The sequence below is a fragment of the Zootoca vivipara genome, chromosome 3, assembly GCF_965207765.1.
Source record: "Zootoca vivipara chromosome 3, rZooViv2.hap1.1, whole genome shotgun sequence".
Taxonomy (NCBI): Eukaryota; Metazoa; Chordata; class Lepidosauria; order Squamata; family Lacertidae; genus Zootoca; species Zootoca vivipara.
In genome coordinates this window covers 58,153,013-58,180,403 of record NC_142586.1, presented here as the reverse complement: position 1 = coordinate 58,180,403, position 27,391 = coordinate 58,153,013, and the positions used below count along the sequence as shown (strand labels likewise).

Genomic DNA, 27,391 nt, shown 5'->3' with positions numbered 1-27,391 from the left:
GTCCTCACTTTTGTTTCCAACAGTGCTCAGCTCCAAGTCAAGTCTAGCTAAAGACAGTGATTCCTTATAAAGGGCCCCCCCAACCTTTTAAGGTCTGGGGGCACATCTGGAGAAATGGGGGGGCACATCATTGGAGAAATGTTGGAGGATATGGAGTTATCTGACCCCTGAGCCATCTGAAGGCAGCCTTGTATGGGGAAGTTTTCTTAATGTTTAATGTTTTATTATGTGTGTGTGTGTGTGTATATATATATATATATATATATATATATATATATATATATATATATATATATATATATATATTGGAAGCTGCCCAGAGTGGCTGGGGCAACCCAGTCAGATGAATGGGGTCTAAATATATAAATAGAAATGGTAGTAAAATTATTATTATGGGACGTCCCTATTTTCATCGGAGAAATATTGGAGGGGGGAAAGAAGACTAAGTAAAGTACTTAAACATATCCTAAAACACAGACAAACAAACAGACATACCAAAAGATGCCCAATTAAAAATAAAATACAAATATTTGTAGGGACAAAGGGGGTGTCTGAGAACACTGCAGTGCCCCTAAGCCCCCAACAGAGCTGTATCTGAACATACACACATACCACAATCCTCAATTACAGCTACTACAGCCAAGTACAGCTAATTGTCATGGATAGACCTTTCCTTCATAAATACGAGCTGCTAGAAATTATCAGATAGTAAAAGCAATGTATCCTCCTCTTCTGTTTCTCAAACTTCTGTATAGGTAAGATATAAAGAGTGGACAGAACATTTTACATAGTTTAAATAATATGGAAGAAGGACTTGAAATTTACAACTAGTAGTTTACTTAAAGAGAACTATATGAAAATGTTCTACAGATTATATCTAACTCCAGAACAATTAGCAAAAATGTATAAACAAGAGATAACAAATGTTGGAAATGTAAGGAAACAGAGGGCACTTTTTACCATATGTGCTGGCAATGTAAGGTTGTTAAAAGGTGTTGGGAAATGATATATAATGAATTGAAAAAAAATGTTCAAAATAACCTTTGTCAAAAAGCCAGAACCCTTCTTATTAGGTATTACAGGAGTGGATCTACCAAAAAAATATAAGACATTGTTTATGTATGCAACAACAGCTGCTTAAATACTATTAGCACAGTCACAGAAAGAAGAAGTTGTCCCTACAAAAGAAGACTGGCAAAATAAATTAATGGAATACCGCATGCAGAAATGGCTAAATTAACTGGGAGAATAAGAAATCATGAGGACAATAAGTTTAATCTTAGGTTTTTTTGATGTTGAGCTTCAGACCATATTTTGTGCTCTCCTATTTCACCCTCATTAAAAGGTTTTAAATTCCTCCTCACTTTCTGCCATCAAGGTTGTTGATATTTCTTCCGGCAATCTTAATTCCAGCTTGGGATTCATCCAGTCCAGCCTTTCGCATGATGAATTCTGCATATAAGTTGCTTTCCCCTATAGATGCTAGGGGGAAGCAATAGGAAATAGCTATTTCCATCATGCTCGTGAGTCTCCCAGAGTCAGGTGCTAGTAACTTTGGAAGACAGTGCTGGGCAAGATGGTCTTTTGGAATGATCCAGAAAGGCAATTCTGATGTAATGACCCAAAAGGTTCCTTTAGCTTTAATAGCCATGTATTAGAGAGATGCAACTTAGAGGGGAAAGCTCAGTGGTTTGCTCAGAAGCTTTTCTTTGCTATGTAACCTTCCAAAAAACACAAAAGAAGCTTCTGGGAACAGGGTGTCGTGTACCCAAATTTACTTGCAGACATACCTATGGTGATAATAGCAGTTGGGGGGGGGGAATAGATTTTAAGGAAAAAACAAATGGCTGGGGGTTCCTTCCCATCTTTTCTCTTATGAAGATAGTCCCCTCTCCCAAGTGCCTTTGCAAAGGAAAGGAAGGTTCATGTTTTGTTATTTGCAGTGCATAGTGTAATGTGTAGTTTGCTCCTCAGGCAGGGTGGCTGAGAGCGACAGCCTATGGCTGGAGACTAGAGCTAGAAGTATACCAAGGCTGAAAATCTGCACGGGAGACAAGAGAAGAAAGTATACTAAGGCTGCAAACCTAACCCTGAATCCATGCTGTTGGAGCAGGTTATGATTGAGTGAATCTTGCCATCTCTTGGCTTCTATTGATGGTATGGAGTCTAAAAGCTGCTGCTGCAGCCATGAAAAGCACAGAAGACGAAGCCATTAGTGTAGCAATAGCTGGCACAAGACCTGAAACAGGCCATCACAGGGACCAGGCAAGAGTGAAGCAGGGTCATGGATCTGCTGCATCCTGGGCTCAACCATTCCCCAGAGAGAAATCTAATACATGCCCCTCTGCTGCATAAGTCAGATTTGGTGGCGAATCTGCTGCTCACCCCTTCCCAGTGCTTCTCAGGATTACTCTTCCTGGTGGGAATGAATCCCTAGTGATTAGTCACAACATGACTATGGCTCTCTCTCTGCACAACTTCAGTTTAGCGTTCGATTCCTACCGTACAACAAAGCTTCAAATTGCAGGATGTCAATAACATGAGGCAGTAAACCAGGGACTTTGGCCATTTGTAAACAACTGCCACTTGGAAGCCTCTTACTCTACCTCCCTCAGATACTACCGTGTGGTTGTTTTTTTTAGAGCAGGTAAGAGCACACACATTCTGCTTCTGTTTACATTTTTTTTACAGGCTTTATGTCAGGCAAGATAACATTGGCAGCTGCCTCTTGCCTTGTTTCAGGCTCTTTCAACCATAGGCGAGTTCATAGTCTAAGGTAATGTAATATGTAGGTCTTAAACGATCCTTTTCCTTTGGCTAAGCACATTTTCTTTTCCCAGCTGAGTCACAGGTGCTGAAGAGGTGCTTCACATGACATGGGCTTAGTCCTCCATTTATTACATAATAACAACTAATACTTTGGAAATGTTCCTGCTCATATATGCATTTTTATACAAAACTATTAATGTAGGAACTGTGCAGTACCCTCTGTAAAAATACACGGAGTGCCCTTTTTGCTGGAATACAACCACTGAAAAGTTTGGGATTGTTGAAGAGTACTGAAATGCCCAAAGACTAGTTTAAGAAAAACAGTATTAAACTGCCAGTCAACTGTAAGCAAAGGCTAGGATTTTGAAGCAAGGACACTATGTTCTCTGGGAAAAGCTCAAAATTAATAGAGCTTCCCTTACCCTATCACAAAACATGTTATAACTATTTCATCTAGGACTTAATCTCTTTAATTTATTCTCCTTTACAGCAGGGTTGTTAGTTTTGCCATTTAAAGTTTGAGTAAAATGAAAGATGGATTATTTCTTGTAGCATGTGCACTACCTCACTTTTCCATCTGGTAAAACAGGTTTCTTAGGGTTGGGGTGATTGGGTTTTTTGAGGGGGATACACACACACACACACACACACACACACACACACACTCAAAATCAAGGTTCAGTTAGGCAATTATAGACTCTGGACATAGTGGTCATATGGGGGAACTTCTTTGGATGGTAATGTGTGTTACTTTGATACCATTGTGGCAAATTTTGATGCTCAGGAGCTCATCCTGATATTCCCCAGGCTACACCAGCTGTGCTGATCCATATATACCCCAAAGAGCAGCAGCACATGACACAACTTAATATGATAAGATGACAGATGGAACAGTGAGTTGGCAAATGGTGAAGCAGTGGCTGGACTTGGGCTTGGGTTCACATTCCTAATAAGTGTTAAGGAATGATTTAGTAGTGTGATCAGGATGCTGAATATATTGCAGTTCTTGAAGTGTTGCTGCTTCACTACTTTACTTAATAAGCAACACTTTCACCATGAATTGCAACTGACAGGCATCATGCTGGGTTGGACTTCTCTCACTGAACAAGCATAGAACGGCAAAGGAATCTCCTGTACTGAAGAAACCATTCGATGCTCTATTGTAGCTGTTTAATTGTAGGATGAAGGTATTAGATGCCCTGGCCAAGGAAAGCATTCACTAGTCACTTTCTATTCCATCAGAGCACCGGACAGGAGGGTCTACCAACATCCAATTGTAATAACACTCTGCATAAAATGCACTGGTATCCAATTTTCATACGAATATTATTTTTGTGTTACCCTTGTTTACTGATAATTGCCACACTCCTGTTCTTTATAAGCATCACAATATCTACTATGATACAGTACTAGCCTATTGGATGTAAGCTGATGATGTCCGATAGACTTCAGTTTTCTTGGGCATGGCAGGTTTATGGCTCAGTTTGATATCCTGCTGTTACTGGAAGGCTCACAGTTTTAAGTCATACTCTGCTAGGAGCCCAAGAATGGCACACAGTGCAATGCTATCAGCTGCCAAGCAGAACGTGAATGATATTGCCATTTATCTGTTTTTACAAATAGGAAGTCAGTCATGACTCCTCATTTTCCAGTAGATTCTTAACATTCCAGTACCATTATCTTTGCAACAGTCTGGCTTCCTCCAGCCATACAGTACTACTAAAATAAGCCTTTGCATGCTTTTACTGAAAATGATGGAAACATATTGGCTGCAGTTTCCCAGTTCCTTTAAAACAGAGCAGCTTAAAGCAGGGTTTTCCAAACTGTGGTCCATGAGTTTCATTCAGGTGGTCCATGCAGAATAACGGGAGCATCTGCTGCTCTGTCCTTCTTAGAACCTGATACTCTGCCCAGATGGTAAGCAGGATGGGCAGCAAGTGACAGGTGGAGAAGACACTTGAAAGGAGTGGAGAAGATTGTCATCAAAGTTAATAGAAGGCTAGAATTAAGAAGTTTAACATTGGTTCACAGTATTAAAAATTGTATTCTGTGGAATTTTGTTGTGTGTTCCGCTCTTCTCCCAGGCTGGGTAGGTAGAAAGGTTGGCTATTTTAGTGGTCTATTCAGTAGCATTTCTCATCCCAAATCTTGGGGAAATGATGAGGGAAATCATTTTGTGGTGTTTTTGTTTCAACAACTTAAAAAAACCCCATCTTGCCTAGCAATAACCTGCCCTTAGTGCCTTGCACTGCTACATTAATTTCAGTAAACTTCTTGTTTCATTTTAACAGTGTACATTTTTGAAACAGCTGAAGTACCAAAAATGGCTGCTCTTTGACAGAACATAGATCCCATCACAGTACAGGGAAAGTAGACTGAAAGAAAAGTCCAACAATGACGCTTTCTGACGAACGTCTTTTGGAAATAATTATGGTGACATTTCTTTCCATAACACATTTTGATAGTTTGTTTTTGTACAGATGACAGCAAATGAAATTAGACAACCAGATTTATGCTGCTGCAATTTCTTCTGTCATTAAAAAAATGGAAATATGTTAATAATTAGAATCACATGGGTTTTAATTCTTCTGGCTCCTAAATAATAAAGCAGATGACATGTGCGATTCCCTAAAGAGTCCACTGAAGTAAATCTGCCACAACAGTAAATAGCCTACATAACAGAAGTATTGCGGGTCCATAGGCTTCTCATCTTTATTGATCCACGTAACAAGTTTTATTTATCCACATAACATCACATAACTACGGTACTGGGTCCTGCTACAATCCTTTTGGGTGGGACCTTATGGCGCTATACATATGGAACTGGACCATCTGAAGAATTCGTAGGTCTCTCTAAAGGCCTATCCAATCCATAATTCTGTTCCCATTGTATCCAAGCAGATGCCTGTGGGAAGTCCACAAGCAGGGCATGAATACAACTGTACTCTCTTGCTCACACACCCCAAGAGACTGGTTTTCAGAAGCATGATGCTTCTAGTATGAGAGATAATGTACTAGCCACAGGACTGCTCCTGGACTTCTGTATTTTAATATTTTGTTGGAAGCCGCCCAGAGTGGCTGGGGGAACCCGGCCAGATGGGCGGGGTATAAATAAATTATTATTATTATTATTATTATCATCATCATTATTCAGGGGGCTCTCAGTATGGTCCTGCTGCTCTCAATTTTCCCCGCCAAACTACTGGACCCTCCACCCCAATCCTCTTCTTTGTGGCAGCAGTGCAACTAGTATCCTCTTACCTCCCTGCCTGCTTCCCTTGCCTATTCATCTGGGCACTTCCACAGCTGAAAGGGTAGTGGAGAAAATCTCCTCAATTCTCCCTTACAGTTCCTTGGTGCTCCTGAAAATGTGCTCTGGGGGGTTGGGAAAACTTCTGGAACCCTCTGCAGGTGGTGGTGGGGCTTCGGGGAAAGGGAAAATCAGCAATTATTGACTCAGCTGATTCACGTGCACCAGTGGGGACGTCTTGTTCATGGAGCAAGAGGTCCTCCTGGATCAGATGTTGTTGAGCTGAACCTATTCCTATCATTTCAGTAGCACAAGCCCATGCTTGTGTCATGGGATTTTTTGAAGAATCATAGAATCATAGAGTTGGAAGAGACCACAAGGGCCATCCAGTCCAACCCCCTGCCAAGCAGGAAACACCATCAAAGCATTCCTGACAGATGGCTGTCAAGCCTCTGCTTAAAGACCTCCAAAGAAGGAGACTCCACCACACTCCTTGGCAGCAAATTCCACTGCTGAACAGCTCTTACTGTCAGGAAGTTCTTCCTAATGTTTAGGTGGAATTTTCTTTCTTGTAGTTTGAATCCGTTGCTCCTTGTCCGCTTCTCTGGAGCAGCAGAAAACAACCTTTCTCCCTCCTCTATATGACATCCTTTTATATATTTGAACATGGTTATCATATCACCCCTTAACCTTCTCTTCTCCAGGCTAAACATACCCAGCTCCCTAAGCCGTTCCTCATAAGGCATCGTTTCCAGGCCTTTGACCATTTTGGTTGCCCTCTTCTGGACACGTTCCAGCTTATCAGTATCCTTCTTGAACTGTGGTGCCCAGAACTGGACACAGTACTCCAGGTGAGGTCTGACCAGAGCAGAATACAGTGGTACTATTACTTCCCTTGATCTAGATGCTATACTCCTATTGATGCAGCCCAGAATTGCATTGGCTTTTTTAGTTGCTGCATCACATTGCTGACTCATGTCAAGTTTGTGGTCTACCAAGACTCCTAGATCCTTTTCACATGTACTGCTCTCAAGCCAGGTGTCTCCCATCCTGTATTTGTGCCTTTCATTTTTTTTGCCCAAGTGTAGTACTTTACATTTCTCCTTGTTAAAATTCATCTTGTTTGCTTTGGCCCAGTTGTCTAATCTGTTAAGGTCATTCTGAAGTGTGATCCTGTCCTCTGGGGTGTTAGCCACCCCTCCCAATTTGGTGTCATCTGCAAACTTGCTCAGGATGCCCTCAAGCCCATCATCCAAGTCATTGATAAAGATGTTGAACAAGACTGGGCCCAAGACAGAACCCTGTGGCACCCCACTAGTCACTACTCTCCAGGATGAGGAGGAGCCATTGATGAGCACCCTTTGGGTTCGGTCAGTAAGCCAGTTACAAATCCACTGAATGGTAGCATTTTCTAGCCCACATTTTACCAGCTCCTTTACAAGAATATCATGGGGCACCTTGTCAAAGGCCTTGCTGAAATCAAGATAGGCTACATCCACAGCGTTCCCTTCATCTACCAGGCTTGTAATTCTGTCAAAAAATGAGATCAGATTAGTCTGACATGACTTATTTTTCAGGAACCCATGCTGACTTTTAGTGATCACAGAGTTTCTTTCTAGGTGCTCACAGACTGTTTGCTTAATGATCTGCTCTAGAATCTTTCCTGGTATTGATGTCAGGCTGACTGGGCGGTAAGAAGAAAGAAGAGGAGGAGGAGGAGGAGGAGGAGGAGGAGGAGGAGGAGGAGGAGGAGGAGGAGGAGGAGGAGGAATAGCAGATTCTAACAATTTAGTTGAAGAAGCAGCCATGGAATTTGTCCAGTGCTAAACTATCTGCTCCTGGGACACAAACAACAACACTTCATAAGCTTTGGAGGCATTATTCATGTCTGTTAAGTTTTTTCATGCTTTGCATTACCATCTCTAAAAAGCAAACAAACACAGAATGCAAACAACCAAGTACAATTTATGTCAATTTGTAGCCTTGCCTCCTTTCCACTGAGGAATCCGATAATTTGCCACAAGACAAAAAGCACAATCAATTAATCATTAGCGATTTAAATCTGTGGCATGAGGCGTTCCCAGTAAGCCAATTGCTTCCTGTCAGAAAAATCCCTGTCCCAGTTTTGCCTTTGGGGAGACTCCAGGGAACACTCCTAACATTCTTTTGTTAATATTTATTTGCTTTTAAAAATCAGTTGTTTATTAAATATTTCTTCATTATGGAACAAAGGTTAGCTAGCTTAAAACAAGAAACAATTAAATACAATAACATGAGCAATGAAAATAATAAAATCAGTAGTAGCATAACTATTTGTAGAAAAATCAAACAAATCAGAAAACTTAAATAACTCATAGAAAAAAAGCTGTATTATGTGACCTGTAAAAAGGTGTTAGCAGAAGCACTACAACAAGATTGGTGGAAGGAGATTTTACCACCATCTTCTCTTTTGGCAGCTCCCCACTCTCAAAGCTTCTGAAGGGATGGGCTGTGACGTGGGGGCATTGCCAAAAATCAGATGGAGATGAGACACTTTTAATGAATTGGAAAAAGGTCTTCTACTCATGGGCATTGTTAGGGGGTGGTATAGGAGGGCCAGGTGTTTTGTACCAAGCCCCAGAACTCCTACTCCTCCCCTCTTTAAAAACTATTTATTTTATTTTATTTTATTTACTTTTAAATGTTTTTTAGGGATGCTGGGCAGATTGGAAAGTGCTGGTGAGACATCAGCCATCTTAAATCCACCCACAAAGAGCTAGTGGAAGAAATGAATGAAAAACCAAAATTAAAAGATTATGAAGAAAGAAAAAAGATGGGAATAAATTGGTTGGAATACTTTCAATTGAAAGTGACTTTTGAAAAAGATACAAAAAGCAGAGGGTTTGAAAAAAATAATCGAAGTTAGATAAAGAAGTCTTACAGAGTAAACAAAAAATATTTACAAAAATGTATAAATTATTAAATAATATACAAATAGATCAAGAAATCAAAAGTAAGAATACAGTATGTTAAATTGGGAACAAGATTTAGGTTACGAAATTGAATACAAAGATTGGGCTAAATTCTGGATTAAAAAATATAAATTTTACGGCTTCTTATCAATTAAAAGAAATTTTCATGAAGATGCATCATAGATGGCATATGTTGCCAGATCGGCTGGCAAAAATGAAGAATTCGGGGAACAATAAGTGCTGGAGGTGTAATAGAATGACTGGAACCTTATACCATATGTGGTGGTACTGTCCGGAAATCAATAAATTTTGGAACATGATTACATGAGGAAATCAAAAATATCACACAATAACAGAGCAGAATCATATTTATTAGGAATTTTGAATGGAGACATACCAAAAGACAAAATTAATATTTTCCTGTATGCAACAATAGCAGCAAGAATGTTGATAGCCAACAATTGGAAATTATATTCCAACCAAAGAGGAATGGTTGAATAAATTATGAGAATATTTGGAATTAGTAAAGTTGACTGCTTTGATAAGACAAAAACCAAAAAATATAATTCAGAAACAATGGAAATGTTTAAATGATTATTTATGTAGACAAGGATCAAATGTAAGGTATTGGTTGTTTTGGGGGTAGACTTGCGAGAGATTTAGGAAATTTATTGACTGAAATATTTGTGTGAGATTGTATGGGAAAAAATATGGAATAACAGATATTAGCTTGCTTAAAATGTATATAGGAAGTGCAGTGTAAGCGGTGGAAGTCAACTAATGAAATTGGAAGAAACTCTTCCAACTTTTCTTCTTTTCTTTTTTCTTCTTTTTCATTTTCTTCTTTCTTTCTCTTTCTTTCCTTTTTTTCAAATTGTATGCGCTTATTTGAAATATATATGTATGTGTGTATTTGCAATACTTTGTTTATACTTTGTAATACAGTAACTATGTTAAATAAATAAAATTATTTTAATATTCTAAAATCCACCCACAGGAGGCATCTATATAAAAAAAACGCATGCCAATTGTGTCATACTCCTGTGTCCCAGCAACAATCCTGCTTCTACTACTCCCCTTCCGTTGGGACATCTCTGGATCTAAGCCATGAAATATATACCCTCACTTGTTAAGTATAAGTGGCCATTTTAACTCCATCCCCAGGGATCTAAGAACAACTGTTTGGAAGGATAAGAATGCAATGTTCTAGTGGATACATGTACCCAGAAATGCTAAGGAACCATGTTAAGTGCAAATCCCACCACTTCAAATGTTAGAGTTTAAGAGGTTAACTTTGAAAGGTTCGGCATGTAAGACAGCCAGGATGAACAGAACGAATGCTCAGCATACACTGAGCAGAGAAGAGCAATGTGCAATAGTGGGGTGCATGAATGTGTGCGCTTAAATTTAGTTTGGCCACTAATTGTTGGTCTGAGAACAGGGGTGTTACAAATATATGTGTCCCTGTGATCATCTGTGAAATGCTGGGCAGGGGTGGGGGGTGGATTATGGGAGAAGAATCTGCTTCAGTGTATAGCATAAGAAGACTCATGTCCTCCCCCATATAGTCATATTGTGGTCAGGTTATCCACGCAGGCACTGGAGACAGCCAGACTAGATTATCTGACATAACACAGGACATCTGGTTTACTCAATACTTAACAACTGTAATTAATTGGCATCAATTCAGGAAATAGCAAAGAGTCTCACAGTTTTGACACAGCATCTGTGGGGGAAAGCTTCTGCACAGCGTTCCCTCAGATCCCAATTCGTTTATCCAATACGTGTCTCCTTAAGTATTTCTAAAACAAAATCAATCTCTCTCAGATTATGCAAGGGCAGCGTTGCCAGTTGCCACTAAGCAACGCTAAACAAGGGGCAGCCCTTTTTCTGCGGTAGTAGTCTAGTGGAATGCTCCCTTCCTGGCACCATCTGGACTCGCATGATTCTGATGAGCAGAAAGAGCAGGAAGTGAAGGATGGGGAGCCCAAGCTGTAAGGGAGCATTAGAAGGAAGACCAAGCAACTGCTGCAGAGGATATGGGCGAGGGAGGGATCTGGTCGGCCCAGAACAAAGGGGAGCTGTAGAGCAAGCTCAACAACTGGGACCAAGGCTGGATTATCCATAATGCCATTGAAGCAATGCCTGCAAAGGGACTCAGAGTCTCCTTTCTAGGAGGTTTCTAGCCCTTCTGAAAAGGAAGTTATAAATCAAAATGTGCAACCTGACTGGAGATAAAGATTTTCCTGTAGCCAGGGCACAGGTTTCTTTCACTTAGCAGAGCGGTTTCAAAAGTCCGAAGTGCCCTTTCCCTTCCACTCTGATTGATTCTGCAGTAAGCATCTCCCTTCCTCTTTGGAGAAAGAACATTTGTGTGGAAAGGGTTTGCAGGTCCTTATGATTGTGCAATTCAGGCATGTATGCGAAGAACTGTTACTGCAAATTGCACCCCCACATCCACCCTCATCTTCCTCACCAATCCCCTCACAAACCATATCTTTAAAACGCCATATTCACAGCAATTGATAGTGTAATCCTAAAGTTACTCAGATGTAAGTTCTATTTAATTCAGTAGGGCTTGCCCCCCAGCTTCCCAAGTATGTGGGGTCAGGATTGAAGTTTATTTGTGAAGTTTACATCGTGCAAACTTTCCTTATTCAGTCTGTGTTTTGTTATCAGATTTTATTTCATGTAGATCATTTTTGTTTCTTGTTCTGCGTCTGAAGCAGGCAAGCGTGCAACTTTGGGTTGTTGAAGATGGAGCTGGTGAAGCAATGAGGATCATAACGTGTGCTCATTTGCTGCCCGCCCATATGACTAGTCTCCTGCTGTTGTTTTCTTGTTTGCTGTGGGAAGGGGGGGATCTCTTCTATTTGCCAATGGCCACTATGTGTTTGAGAGAGAGAGCGAGAGAGAGCAACCAAGAGGGAGACAAACACACACAGAGAGAGACTGTGCCAGAATGTCCAATGAAACTCTTTGCTAAATGTGGATTTTTTTATTTTTATTTTTACTAAAATTCCTTTAATTATGCATGCTTGTTTTCACTATATAACATTGGAAAATGAGAGCAGGTTTTATTTTTTACTGGAATTTAGGGATCTTAAAGATGCAATAATCAGGCTGGATTAAGATTGGTTGAAGCCTTGAAACAGTAATAATTTGCAGGATGGGGTGGATAAAAACACAAAGAACAAAAATGCATCAGTCTATTATATAAGCACCATGTTCTCATTTGCAGCCATGTTATACCTCCTCATACACAAAAACTATGTGAGATAGGTTAGACTGAGAGTTGGTTGACTGGCCCAAGGCTGGAAGTGAGCAAAAAGCAATAGTGTGTTAAGTGCACAAGCTCAGAGTATTGTTTGTTTGTTTGATCTTCCATACAGCTAGATTCAGTAAAGGGTTGGGATCTGAGCAAACGGATAAATTCCTGAATTTAGGAAACTAACCTCCTCATGACGCCAGCCTGGTGATGCCTCACTATGGGTGGGTCATTGAAGAAACAATGGTACTCATGACCAGTCATTAGCCCTTTATGGGAAGACCCTTGAAGCTGTGAAATGGGAGTTGCCAGGGTTACAGGGGGCGTGATGTCACCAGAGTAAAAAGTGCCTTTTGCAAGAGGCTTTTGAAGCAGATGTTACCAGGGTGACACGGGGCAATGATGTAAACGGAAGGGGGAGTTGTGTTCTGCAAGGCTTTCTGGGAAGAAGCAAGAAATGGGGAGAACTCAATTAGCACTAGCTAGAACTGACCACATTGAAAGACCAGGGAGCATGTCTGGCTTCTGTTCTGGACTCAGGCTCACTGGCCTACTTGGTTGCACTGGGTCCTGAGGCTTGGGAGTGCCGCAGGGGATGACACAAGTATGATTTAGAATTGAGCACAAGAAGGGGGGGTGCGCTGAATTTGTCTCCACACAGGGCACCACTGAAATTTGAGACTAAGATTCACCACTGTTATGGGAGAAGCAGCAAGAGATGCTCTTGAGGTATAACTTTCTGCACCCTCTCCACTGAAAGGTTCAGGTTGCAAATATGTGTAAATAAACCATGTTTCATAAAGGCACTTGTGCTTTAATTTTCCAAAGGAAATGAAAACCCTGGTTAAGGGTCAAGGCCCCTGGAATCTCATGCATCTCTTGGCACATTCATTCAGAATGTTAGTCATTGATGCACTGACTGCAAATAACAGGAATTCCTCTCTGCTTGCCCAGCTCAAAAATATTCTACTCCACCCCTGGGTCCCGTCCCCCCCCAGTCCAAACCAGCATTCTGTACTTACTGAGGATGCTCAGTCCTCACTGGGGTATTCTGAGCCTCTTCCTCACAGACACCCTTAGACTTCTCATTCTAAATATTTCTGTCCTTCTGCAAACCTTGAGGTTCCCAAGCCTGCTGAAGATGTTCCATTTGTGTGTGTTGCCTTTTCGGTTGCATAAGGATTTACACTTGGATGAGTTTGCTAGTAGTAAAAAGATGAATGGTAGGTGATGAAAATAACAGGTATTCGTGCCAATTGACAACACACAAGAGCCCTATTCTTTGTTTCTTTAGTTCGGAACAGAATTTTGAACACAAATGTATAAATCTGCCTGGCTTTCAACACTGGCAATTGGCCTTATATTCAATGGTGATGATTTATAACATTCTATTAATATGGTCAGAGCCATTCTGATTTTTCATCCTGAGTGAAGAGCCCTTTAGAAACTCTAGGGATTGTAAAATGCCAAGTTTACTGTTTTATTTCTGGGTCTTACAAACAAGAGTGGATCTCAGTTCTACTTTACAAGTTGCTTACCAGACTAAGCTGCACTTCTTACAGATACCATGATCTGTTTTCATCCAGAGAAACAGTCTGGAAGGGCAGGCTTCTTCAGGCATAAATGAAGTAGCATGCAATGATTTGGTATGTCAACACAAACGGGAGAAGGAGAAGATGAGCAGGAGCAGTTACTGTAGATTCTGTTGGTCTGCCGTAGTCGAAACAAAATAAAAAATTCCTTCCAGTAGCACCTTAGAGACCAACTAAGTTTGTCATTGGTATGAGCTTTTGTGTGCATGCACACTTCTTCAGATACCTGTAGATTCTGTGTTAGAGTTGAGAGAAGAAACCAAAAGCTCGACAAAGGTGAGTGATGACAAGTAAACAAGCAAACACCATGCATGAGAAGTGTGCATCTTCAGAGTGAAAGGAGAAAATAATTTGAGATCTGGAACAAGGAAGCTTATTTCACAAACTAGAGGATGAGATAACTAAAATCTGCAATGTGAAGTTGGCAGGAGGGAAGTAGGGACCCCAGAAAGAGAGGAATCTCTGCTTAAAAGAAGAAGTCAGGCTAGCAGCTATGGCTGTGTGATAGAAGAGCAAGTTAGCAGAAGCAGAAGCAACAGCTTCAGAATTTGACAAACCTGTTGCTATGGCTACCTAGCCTACCAACCAACTTTCAGACAACCAGAACGTACTCAGAAATACAATTCATGCTGCGTACAAAGGGGACACTGCATATACTCACATGTACAGAAAAGTAGATGGGGGGAAAGAGATTGGTATAAGATTATTACTATTAATATTAATGAAAGGCAAAAGCTTTGTTTTGTTTTCTAGATTATAAGAGGGATAAGACTGTGAAGGATGAGAAGATTAAGATTAGCCAAGAGATTTTGTTTTTCAAGGCAAAACAGCAAATTGCACTTCTAAGCCAAGATGTGCAGGGCACTTTTATAGCTTCAGCAATATGGGGACAGTGGAATGCATTGCATAGGCAGGGTTATTTTTTTAAATCCACAAAAACTTAAACTTGGGTGACCATGCCACTTGTTTTAAGTCTGTTTTAACACTGAATTTTAAACTGTTGTACCCCACCCTGTGACCTGCTGATGAAGGACAGGTAACAAATTAGTTGTTGTCATCATTATTATTTGTTAGGGTTAAAAACAGGATCATAAGCTTTAAGAATAATACAGGGGGGGGGTACCAAATCACAGCTAAATTAAAACCTTGGATATCATTTTGTTAGTTCCACACTTTCAAGACTACCTGCAGCAATCATGTAGTTCCTCCACCATCATCAATTGCTGCACCCCCCCCAGCAGCTCTACTGTTTATTAGTAGTTCACTTACATCCTACAGCTTCTGCTCTAAATATGGCACTCAGAGCAGTTAACATGTCAAAGGCTGACATCATCATTGCCAGGAGAAAACCCATAAACATTAAAATACAAAAATAATATTTTATAACTAAATCACACCAGAGCCCAGAAGCAATGCCAGAATAAAGCACTCCCAAACCAAGCCATTTTGAGGTGCTGCTTAAATGAACCAAATGAGTGCTGCATCTTCCAGGGCAATCAGATTTGTGATACCAACACTATCTCCAAGACCATCTCCACCAGCTTCAGCATTGAGAGTTAAGCAGCGGGCTGAGTGGCCCACTAATAAAATTCCAGTCCTGCTTTTGGAATCAAGTACATACACTCAAAATTAGACAGCTGCTGGAAGTGGCACGAGGTCACGGAGGTTAATCTCAATAGGCCATGGCCATTCCACTTCTTCACACACACACACACACACACACACACACACACACACACACACACACACACACAGCTTTTGCAAATGCTACACAAAAGGAACTTGGTGGTCATAACTGGAAAATATTAATCCCAACACATTGTCTTTCAACAACGTATCAGGTTGGTGTGCTCATCCAGGATCAAATCCAAGACATCAGAAATCTTTCTATTTACCAAGCTGGCATTTAAAAAGTAGGACCTGAAGATAAGGTAAGTCATGGTGCTTTTAGCTGGAGGGAGGACCAAGTTGCCTGACTTTCCTTCTCCCAGAAATGACCTTTCATTCAAAGAAGTATAGAAAAGTACAGAAGTATAGGAAGGTCTGGTTGGGCATGGTAGGAAGTGAGACTATGTGACTCTGATGAAGTGAAGCTAGAGCTAAAATGAGCATAGAATGGAAGAAAATTGGCTACTGGGATAGGTTAGTTTGCTTAAATTTTAAAGGGCTCTACTACAGCTACTCCATTCATTATTAGAACTTGTGTTCCACAGCATGAGCATAGCCATGCATTTTTTTTAAATAGTAAATTAATTGCTTTTACAGTCGTACCTTGGTTTTCGAACAGCTTAGTTCTCGAAAGTTTTGGCTCCCAAACACCGCAAACCCGGAAGTGACTGTTCCAGTTTGTGAACTATTTTTTAGAAGCCGAACGTCTGATGGGGCTTCCATGGCTTCCAATTGGCTGCAGGACCTTCCTGCAGCCAATCAGAAGCCGCACTTTGGTTTCCGAACGTTTTGGAAGTTGAATGGACTTCTGGAATGGAATGTAGTTTTAACCAGTTAACTAATGAGCTGATTAACAAAATTAGAATCTCACAACTGTTACATAATGAAGATGACCAAATGGAGGGTAATAATTATGCTAACTAAAGGGCACAAATTATTAATTGTGTGGAACACAATGCATGGTACAGCTGCACTTTATCACAGAGAGCAACTTGAACTAAAGGCCAGTTTTATCAATGCCATTAATGAGTTATTTGTACCACTGTTCTCTTATTCTCTGTGAAAAACTGTACGGACTGTTTTGTGAGAACCGTGAAGACTTATTGCCAAATTACACACAATGGATATGCACCCAATATAGGGAGGGGGGAACTGATTGAGTAGCTCACACAGATACTGAAGAATGATTGTCTACAGGGCAGACCCAGAAGGATGGCACCAGTGCATCACCTACAAAACCACTCCAATGTATCATCAATCTACAGCTTATTTACAATGATACTTCTATCTCACAGGCATTGGGTAGATCCCAAGAGCACTTTATTGCTGCCCCAACTCCTCAAATGCCCCTATGAGGGAAATAGAGTGGGTTTGTTCTTTATTTATGTATTAAATTTCTACACCACCCTCCACAGTTTAAAAGGCCACAGATTGTTAAATTAGCCAGAGGTCTGGGAGAAGACAAATGTTTTTGCCTGGAGCCTAAAGATATGTGAGGAAGGTGCCAGGAAAGCCTCCCTAGGGAGAGCATTCCACAAGTGGGGAGTCGTTCCTTCTTTTCTCGTGGAGGAGGGACACAGAGAAGGGCTTCAGATTATGATTGCAGGGTGTGGGTCGGATTGGTTCAGATTCAGCCGATCCATTGCCAACCTTACTCTATCCCCCAAATACTTCATTTCAGGGCCTTGCCTTGCTGGCTATTGCTGGTGAAATTCATTACCACCTTGGCAACAGCCCATATCTTAAGAGGTGCTGTAGGGACTTCTATCACTGTGGTGGTGGTGCCCTCCCTCCCTCCCGCTGCCCATACAGTTAGTGTAGGGTGGGGGGACCTCTGCTGAATCATAACCTCTGCCAGCAGCATGAATCAAGGGCTAGGATTGTTCTGTCACACTGCCACCTCTCTGACATTGCATATACTGTAATATAGATTTCTGGACTATTTGGAAAGTCTGAAAACATGGATAAAACAATTAAATACTGAAGTTTTCACACGTGGTCTTTCCTCCTTGCCAGTGCAAGCTGGTCCATTAGGGTGAATGAGGTACAAACCTCTTTCTGCCCTCAGCCAGGTTTCCCACTTGCCTGCCCTCTTACCTAGAACCGGTTCACTGGCTGTCAACTTCCTTCTCTTTATTTTCCGTTTTGCCCCTTGTAGAACTCAGCAGGGCCAAAACTAGAATTAGCTGGCTCTGATTGTCGTTCTGTTGGCCTCCCACCCTACCAGTTCTACTAGGCACAAGCCCACACTGTCTCTCATATCAAATTAACAAGAGTCCTAATTGACTTCTCACTTAAAATCAGCACACATCAGACCGTCACAGTGAAGCTGCTTTGGATGCGAAACAGTTTGTTTTTAAACAGAATTAAAAACTGATAAAAGTAAGAACCTGTACTCTTTATGCTGCCTAAGTTAAAATCATAAAAAAGCAAGTTGATGCAAAAATGAATAAGTAGATGCAGTTCCAGCTATGCAGTGTCTTGTCACAATCTGCATTTAGATTTTGTAGCCAACAGTCAGAAATCACTCTGTCAACAACTTTCTACAAGTGAACTGAGGGCTCATTATAATCAATTAGTGCTCATATGCATTCACTATTCATACCAGTTGCACCAAAGCCAACTATACATCCAGAAGAATTATGGCTACCAACCAACCTCATTAAAATGCAGACACTCTTTGAAAAGAAACACCTCATTAAAAGAGTGCATATTTCTCCACATACCAAACTCCAGATTAAAGAGAATGGACTCCACTTACCTAGCATGCGAACACATTTGGCACTCTGCTCCGGGCTATCGAATGAGATTTCTCCACACCTCTGGAGAAAAGAAAGGAGAGAAACATATTCAATGCAAAAGCCAATATTTAATCCATGTGAGCTTTACAACTTTTACTGCTTTTGTTTTCTACATGCCTATTCCTTCATCCAAACATTAGAAATCAGTGTCATTTTAGAAGCCAAAGTTCTCTGTTAACCAGAGCCTTTTTATTAAGTGAGAAAATATGCCCTGCTCATTTCCTCCTCTTGCATTGAGTTCAGGCTAATAAGGAACCCTTGCACTTTGGGATGCGGGGTGGCGGTGAACCTGGGTTTCTTGACTATTTATTTTGCACTTCTTTTCAGTTTGGTTTGTCATCAGTGTTTTGCTTGAGTAGGAATTTAACCATTCATTTCACTGAACGTAACATGGGAATTTATAGGACTTCAATTATCAGGACATAACTGTACTGTATCTTGCAGGATATGGAGACGATGGAGCCTAAAGTGCTAGAGGGTTGCTTTATTGTCATACAAGATCAATGTGGCAAGGCGTCTGGTATTTACACCTTGCCTGGTTAATCCATAGTCTTCCTACTGTCTGCCATTTATACATTCCTATTTCCTTTCTAATGTTGTATGTTCCCATTTCCCTTCTACGCCTAAAGAAGGCTAATGGAAATTCATGGTTTCAGTTGAGCACAGGTCCATTTCAGACACGTTGCAATCATTGCATTTTCTTTAATTTAAAAATTTAATTGAAAGAAAAGCACATATTTGGGAAAAGGCATATGCATCATAGAGATAAAAACGAATTAAAAGGATGGCAATAACAATTTTGATGAAAAGTGTATGGAACAACAGCCTACTGAAAAAACTAACCAATAAACTACAGTTGTTGAGGGAACAAAAACAAATGGACAACTTTACAAAGATTTGGCTTAACTTTATTATGTATGCAAGTTTTCCAGATAATAATAACCCCGCCCCCCCAGCGCACAGCATATAGGTCTATATGGCTAGAGTGATTGCCCAATAGAAAAAAGGCTTTTGATTTCAAATCCTTTCCCTGCTCACACTCACATTTACACAAACACATACTGCTCTTCATTATCCAATAAAGGAAGCATTTAGTTCATTAATAATCATCCTTGCACCAGACTTGCTGGAATCTCAAATATTTATCACTAGATGACTGCCACTCAAATAATGCTGATGAATGTACTTGAGAAATATTGTATTATTTTCTATTTATAGATTTTTATGTCTTTATTTTCTTTCTTTTTTGTCTTCCTTTTGTTGACACTTGATTCTTCATAGATATAATACTATGAGGTCCCTCACATTAGAAATGTTTCTTATTTGTTTTTATATTCTAAACATTGAGAGTTTATAAGTGTTCTGCATTGTTAAACTGCTAGATTTTAAAAATTGAATAAAAATTATAATTATAAAAATGATTTTTAAGACTATCAGGGAGTTCCAAGATGGGCCTCCATATATTTTTTACTCAGCTGATTGGAAGAGTTCCAATGAAGTTTCATGAAAAATGGATTCATTCCTCAAGTATGTTGTAGGAGCCATGGCTCTACACCGGTGAGCTCATTCAATATTTTCCAAGAATGCAGTACATTTTACTCTGGTTTACCACAAGGAGGAAATGGACTATACAGTAGAACACTGTTTGGTCAAGAAAATCATTTTTCCCTTTCCTCATTTCACAGTATTTAATAGGCTTCTTCATTCCTACTGATACCCCATCCCCATTTAATAGAACAGAACTTTAAAAGATGTATACTGTATTGAAGTTATTAGTGCCAGAGGAGAAAGATAGCTGTATATTTTACTGGAAAACTTTGGGGAGGTCTGTTCTTGAGCAAACAAATACTTCATTAATTCTTATTTGATTTTTCTTTTGCATTCACTATCTATATACAGTATATAAAAATATAAAATGTGCATGTTTGTGGGTCTCCACTTTTCTCTGAAACTGCTTGACCGATTCCATTGAAATTTGGACACAATGGTCCATTCAAATACGCGAGTGTTTCCATAACCTTAGATTGTCCAGATATAGGTAAAAACGTGATTTTGTAAAAAAAAAAAAAGCACGCTCCAGTGGACGTCAAAGGAACAGATGCCATATCCTTCTGTGTAGCAATGGTGCCATAATCCCACCCCCTCCTCCTCCTCCTCTTACCTACCCATCGACACCTCTCCAGAACTGCACATCGCCAAGAGCCAGGCCAGGCCCTGCAGGCCCTGTCGCCAACAGAGCCGACGCCCCAAGAGAGAGGCTGGCCCCGGAAACGGAGCCGACGCCCCAAGAACCAGGTGGCCCCGGAGCCTGTGACGCCGCCGAGAGCTAGGCCGGGACCCGCAGGCCCTGCCTCTGACCCCCCCACCCCAGGAGGCCCCTCCGCCGACAGAGCCGACACCCTGAGAGCCAGGCCGAAGCAGGCCCAGAGGCTGTGCCGCCAACAAAGCCAACGCCCCGAGAACACCACACCGCTTCCACTCCACGGAGGAGTGCTGAGCCACAGCAATGTGTGGCCGGGTACAGCTAGTTATTTATAAGTGACAAACATTTTTTTCCTACTCTCACAAAGTATGCCTTTTGGATTCTTCATTATGACACAAGGTCTGTGTGAAGGACCTGATACTTTTGTATGTTGTGGGAGTAAGAGAGCAGTAGCTCCTTCCAATCCTCCTTTGCTCCTCCTATGCTATTCCTCTTTTTACCTCATTGTGCATTCAGAACCCTGTGCAAACAGTACTATGAATGCATGGAGGACAGTGTAGAGCAGGGGTCAGCAACCCTTTTCAGCTGTGGGCCGGTCCACTGACCCTCAGACCATGTGGTGGGGCGGACTATATTTTTGGGGGGGGGGCGAACGAATTCCTATGCCCCACAAATAACCCAGAAATGCATTTTAAATAAAAGCACACATTCTCAGAAAAACACCCTGATTCCCAGACCATCTGCGGGCCTGATTGAGAAGGTGATTGGGCTGCATCTGGCCCATGGGCCTTAGGTTGCCTACCCCTGATATAGAGGCAGCAATCTGTCACTCCAGTCATCCATTAATTGTACAAGCTATAGAATCAATTTATATCACATGCAGTGGCATGACAACTTTTGCTGCCTCCCAACGGCTATTAGAAGGGGTCCTCTAATTTGATCATTCCACTTGCCATGGCAAGCATTTCAGACCAGACCTGGGTACTGACAAGTTAGAATGTGTGCAGAGGAGGGTGACCAAAGATCTGGAGACCAAGCCTCATAAGGAATGGTTGAGGGAACTGGGTACTGTTAGCCTGGAAAAGAGGAGAGGAGATATGATAGCCATATTCAAATATTAAAAGGCTGTCACATGGAAGATGGACAAGCTTGTTTTCTCCTGCTCTGGAGGCCAGGGCCTGAACCAATGAATTTGAGTTACAAGAACAGAGATTCCTACTAAACATCCAGAAGAACTTTGATACTAAGAGCTGTTTGACAGTGGAATGGACTTCCTAGGGATGTTGTGGACTCTTATCCCTTGGAGATTTTTAAGCAGAGCTTGGATGGCCATCTGTCATGGATGCTTTAGCTGAGATTTGTACACTGCAGGAGGTTGGACTAGATAACCCTCTGGATCCCTTCCAAGTTTACAATTTTATGATTCTGTGACATGCATTCTATGATTCTGTGATTACACTGTGTTTTGGAAGCACGCCAAGTCTCTCTGAAGCGCAATGTGCCATCAATGACAAGACCCCACACTTCATCTCTTGGAAATCTGTAGAATCTTGGCTGTCAGAAACATTTTAAGCAACACCAGTCAAGTGATTGTGTTTTGTTCCACAGCTCGTAACTTCCCTAGATTGCTGGCTAGTATCTATGAGACCATAACATAAACAGTAGCATTGGAGAAATCATGCTGAAGTGGATCACATTCCAATGCCGGTTATGTAGGAATTGTTGGGAATCTAGACTAGACTTTATTTAATCTCCATTGACATGGATGGTAAATTTAGGGTGTAGCAGGTCACACGCATAATAAATCCATGTGTAATTCAGTTTCTATACACATGAACAATAGATGATAGATGCAGGAAGGCATGACTGGTATTACATCAATGAAGCTGACAAATTCAGTACTAGCAGCAAAGACTAACTATTAGCACACTACAAAAATCCTTCTGAACTTGATGGAAACACTGAACCTCCTATTATGAGATCTGTCCAAACCAAATTCACACAATCTTCTCCTGGGTTTTTATTTCAATAACACTTGCCGGGTACTTTTTTTGGTTATTTGCCCAAGGCTAACAATTTAAAGTAACTGCACCAACTTTTATAAATAGAAAAAAAAATTTAATCGGCACACTAAACACAGTAGCATCTTATAATAAATCCAGATCTTCTGTACAAATACCACAATTCAAATATTTGTGGGATCCCTCTCCAGCATGTGACCAAATGGGTAATTTATGTTGAACAGAAGAGCATTTGTAAGGGACTTGTTGGCGCTCCAGCCCAAGATGCTCCCTGCATGTGAAACTAACAATCAAATGTTACTTTATTCCCTTCAGTTTTGAAAATGGTAAGCCAGGCCATGGAACGAACTTAACTTCAATGCAGAGCAAAAATGAACCCCAGAACTTCAAAATGTAATATGTTCCTAACAGATCATCTGAAGCCACAAAATAGCAAGTGCCATTTTTTGAGGAGGAAAATAAAAAGGAAGCATGCATTTCGCTGCTGCTGATGACAAACATCTGAATGCATTTAGAAATAGCCTCAAATAGTGCCTACTTTGAGAAGCATACACATTGCGTTTTCATGTGGCTCAGAATACTAATTCAGCAATATTCTTTGCAATTAAGAGGGGGAAGGGTGCCTTTAAAACTAGTTGAAAAATTGAAGGCATGTGACATCCTTCCTAAAAGCAAAGCTAACATTCTATTTAATTCAGTTACCATCGTTTAACGTTTTTAAATCCCAAAACACAAAAGTAAGTTGGGGAAAACATTTCTGCCAGCAAAAATTGCATGGGGAAAATTGATACCACCTAACGCAAACTTGTAAGAAGATTTCTTTAATACTGTATTCTAAAGCCTGGAGGGGAGATTCAATTACCTGCCCCCCCACCCCTAAGACCCCACATGTTTAAATTATCTGAAGAAAAGAGAAATGCTTTAAATAAATTTAACAGATGAGAAAATGCATCTCTCTGAGTTAGCTGCAAATTAACTGCTTGTTTTATAAATGTAAAATTAAGGGGTGTTCCAAAATCCAGCTGAGTTAAGTAAATTCTCAAAGGCTTAAAACAGCAGTTCTGAGATGATTTCATAATGTTTGAAAACACTGGGCCATTGAGAAAACATGCCATATTCCTTCAGCCATGGCCAGCGTATCTGACTGTGTGCGTAACTACACATTACACACATACACAGGAAACAAAAACTCAGTGGCTACTTTTCTTAACATTTCCCTTTTTTAAAAAAAAGCATTGAAACTATGTGTGGGGAAAAGTAGTTTCAGGAGATGAGTGGGGCATTTGGAACAAAAAACAAAACCAGCAGGTGGGACATGGGTTAAGCAGTTGCTGCAGTTTCTCTGCTCCAAATTGCCCCAACATGTTTCCTCTAGTAAAAAGCCCATCACATTATTGTTTCATGCAGTGCCACTGAGAGGTGGGAACAGAAGGCACAGATGCACTAGACCCACAGGCACTAGACCCACTCTAAGCTTTCCTTCATATATAAAAAAGGTAAAACACTAGGCTTCCTGGAAGTAAAGATATAAAACAAAATGTGCAGGTGCCCTTCTGTGAAATGAGCCAGGCTGCCTGCTCCCACCTTGCATTTCTTATATTTTTATTTAAAATATATAACCAAGTTGCCCAGATGTTTACTGTTGTCCTTTTTAGTCACACTTGAGCTCTTTGCCTGATTTAGGGTTTGCATTAGAGACGGAGGAGAAATTCAATTCGGTCTGCATTTAAGGGCAAATCTGCACTTTCTGAAAGAGTATGAGAACTGAAACAGAGCAATCGTTCAAAATCCACATTTTTAGTGTTCTCTAACCATGCAATGTTTACAAAATCACGCATTAAGGGAAAGTGTGCGTGAAATGAATACATTAGTGAAAATAGTATTATATTGGGGAAAATTGCTGGCAAAAAATATGTACATTCGTCAGAATGTATAAGAAAATAGGCTTATTGGAGGAGATTCACACTATGATGCTGATGAATTTTCATAAGGATTTCTTTATTTAAAGAACTTCACAAATTGCAGAAATGTGGAGAACTGAATTTAATATTGGAAAAATGAGAAACTGAAAAGAAATTTGTGTCCTCTGTATGTTCAGCAAAGGTCCCGATCCACTTATGGTTCACTGGGCCCAGAAAACCCCGTCTGTCCCAGTGGTTACATAGTTATGTTATCTAATGGGTTGCTAAACTCTAGCTGAACAACAGCTGATTGAACAGCTTCTATGCAAGTATAAAAGGACCAGTGAACTCATACAGCATGATGTTGGCTCAGACAACTCTGTTTACCATGTGAGACAGCTAATCAAAGACAATTTTGTGGGGTCTAATATGGGCTTCTGCTCCACTGAAATCATGAATTTCAAGAAGCACAGCATGCCTGCGGGAGTTATCTACATCTCCTTCTAGCAAGACTATACTGTACTGATTTATACCTGGAGGCATGCTGATAAGCAATGTGGAAAGGTCCTTATATTTACCGCAAAATGTATAAGAGGCACACTCTGCAGAGATGAGAGAAGGGGCATTACTAGGTAATTAAAGGACTTGTAGCAGAGGCTCATGACACAAATTTCCATAAGTGTATATAGTGTCTTTGAGCAACTTACAATGATGTCTGTGGTGTCACCAGCACTACCCTTTACAGCAGGGGTTGGCAAGGTTTATCTTGCCTAGGCCGGATCGGTCCCATGGAGATCCCTCCGTGGGCCGGATCGTGCACAAGCCAGCGATTTCCGGCGCTGCGGAAGCGAGTCCCCGCACCGTGCTGGTTTAGTGCAGCGCGCAAGCAGGCAGCTCAATTCGGGGGCAGCTCGTGGGCTGGTCAAACGCTTCCGGCCCATGGGCCTTAGGTCATAGTAACCCCGCTTTACAGCATTCCCAGCTGTCCTGTAAACAAAGCTTTTTTGGTGGTGGTGAGAGATCAGGAGATTTGTGGCCTGACATAAAAGACCTGGGTCTCAAGCCCCCTGAGTCAATCCTAGCAGAAATGTGATTCAGTTTGCAGCTAAGGGGGAACTTAACTAATTTGGACTTTCTGAAACAATAGACAAGCCAAAACACATTCCAAATTCTGTAGCACAGATCCCCAGCCAATTAATGTGTACTAGGGTAAAGTTTGCATTAAAATGCATTTATTAGAAAAAAATTATTTGGAGAAATTTGCATTAAAATACTGATGCATTTTCATGAGGACTTTTAAAGAAACTGCTAACTGATGTGGAAGTGCGGAGAACTGACAAAGTTTGGAAAAATGACAAAGTGAGAAAAACATATGGACAGTTGTGCCCATCCCTAGATGGCATGAGGGTCGTGGTGTTACTGAGGCTGACAGAAGAGTGGCTCATCTACAACCAGCTTATGAGTTAAGCTAGGAAACAGTATTTTGAACCAGCAGCTCCTTCCTTTATGGCTCATACTCTTACAGCATATTCCTAAATCTGTTTGCTCTGAAGTAACACTCAATGGGGCTTACTCCGTGGCAAGTGAATATATGAACACTTCATCACTACATTACATCAACTCTTAATCAAGGCGCAAAACCCTCCCAATGGATCTTTCCGTTTTATTGACATGATTCGTTTTCCAGATGTTTACAGAAGGATAAATTTGTTCCTGAAACATCCTGCTTCTTTTGCAGCCAGCTGCCTTCTAGGCAACAACTGCAGGCTACTTTTTTTTATGCACAAAGAGCAAGCATATCCTTTAACCTCTTCCACTTGGTTAGTTTTAGAATATGAAAAACCAGAAAGAAGCATAACTACTTATTTTTGCCAAAACAGGAAGAGGTCTATTAAAATGAGCAGCAGGGAGACAATCCAATCCTTCACGGTGGCTTTAGTCTTACAGAAAGAAGTTAGGATACACAACTACATCATATCTGTCAGTAAGAGGGGTGGATAGTAAAGAGTCAAGGCTTTAACCTGCTAAACTAACTGAACATAGAACTGCACACTATTCATAATTTTTCAAAGTTTAAATCTAAGGTACTGAATTTTGGACACATTTTTTTCTCAGTGGAAGAGATGCATAACTGTATGCAATAACAATGCATAGGATTGTGTCCTTAAATCTTAAGTGTTAAAGCAATGTGTTAATGTACTAAATTAAAAGCTTTTTCACCTTGTTCTTTTTCACTCTAAGCATCAAATCAAACTATGTGTGCGCTCTCTCTCTGTGTGTGTGTGTGTGCGCGCGCACACACACACACATGTAGTCTTCAACTGTGAGAATGTATGCTCTAATTTGCTTGCAAACCGTTGTCCTAGGAAAATTTGCTTGAGAGGAAAACATTTCCCTCGCTCCAACCTGGCTTTCTTCAAAAGCCAAACCTGGTAGGCAAGGAATGATGTCACAGAGCCATGTTGCCAATATGATCCCTGACTGGCTGGGATCTCCTCAGGAACAATGCCCCCCGCTTGTTTTTTGAAATAAAAAGTGGTGTTAAAGCTGCAGATCAGGGAGAGAAGTTGTGAGTAGACATCTAATGCAATCTAACCCATTTTTGTGGGTGAAAATTTGGTGGACCCCTAATGAACTGAGTACAAAATGCTGGTATTTTTCTTCCCTCCCCACTCTAATTGCTTAAGAAGTAATGCTGCAAATGAGGCTGTTACTCTGCACCTATGCAAGGCAGTGCTCTGTGTGGATAATGTTTTATTTCAAAGACAGATGAGTAAGGCTTTCTGTAGTTTCCATTATCAACTTCCTAAGATGTGTAGAAATTATTTGTTATCCTTTATATTTCGCATATACCACAAAGCCTCCAAAATATTTTTAGCATTATAGCAGCACTGATCACTGATAAGAAATGAAGACACGGATAGGGCACACTGCACATTTAATGCACATGGCTTCTGCCAAGGAATA

The 27,391-nt window shown here is 40.8% G+C and overlaps 1 protein-coding gene across 8 annotated transcripts in view; it reads right to left on the bottom strand.

The window, feature by feature from the left end:
* The window catches only part of PDE7B (phosphodiesterase 7B), a 231,494-nt gene that overhangs the window by 70,508 nt on the left and 133,595 nt on the right, over nt 1-27,391 (bottom strand). For all 8 annotated transcript variants that reach the window (XM_088667270.1, XM_088667269.1, XM_088667267.1 and 5 more), the window contains one exon: nt 18,260-18,320. In XM_088667270.1, the coding sequence (XP_088523396.1) occupies nt 18,260-18,320 (61 nt within the window). The remainder of the gene's footprint in view (nt 1-18,259; nt 18,321-27,391) is intronic.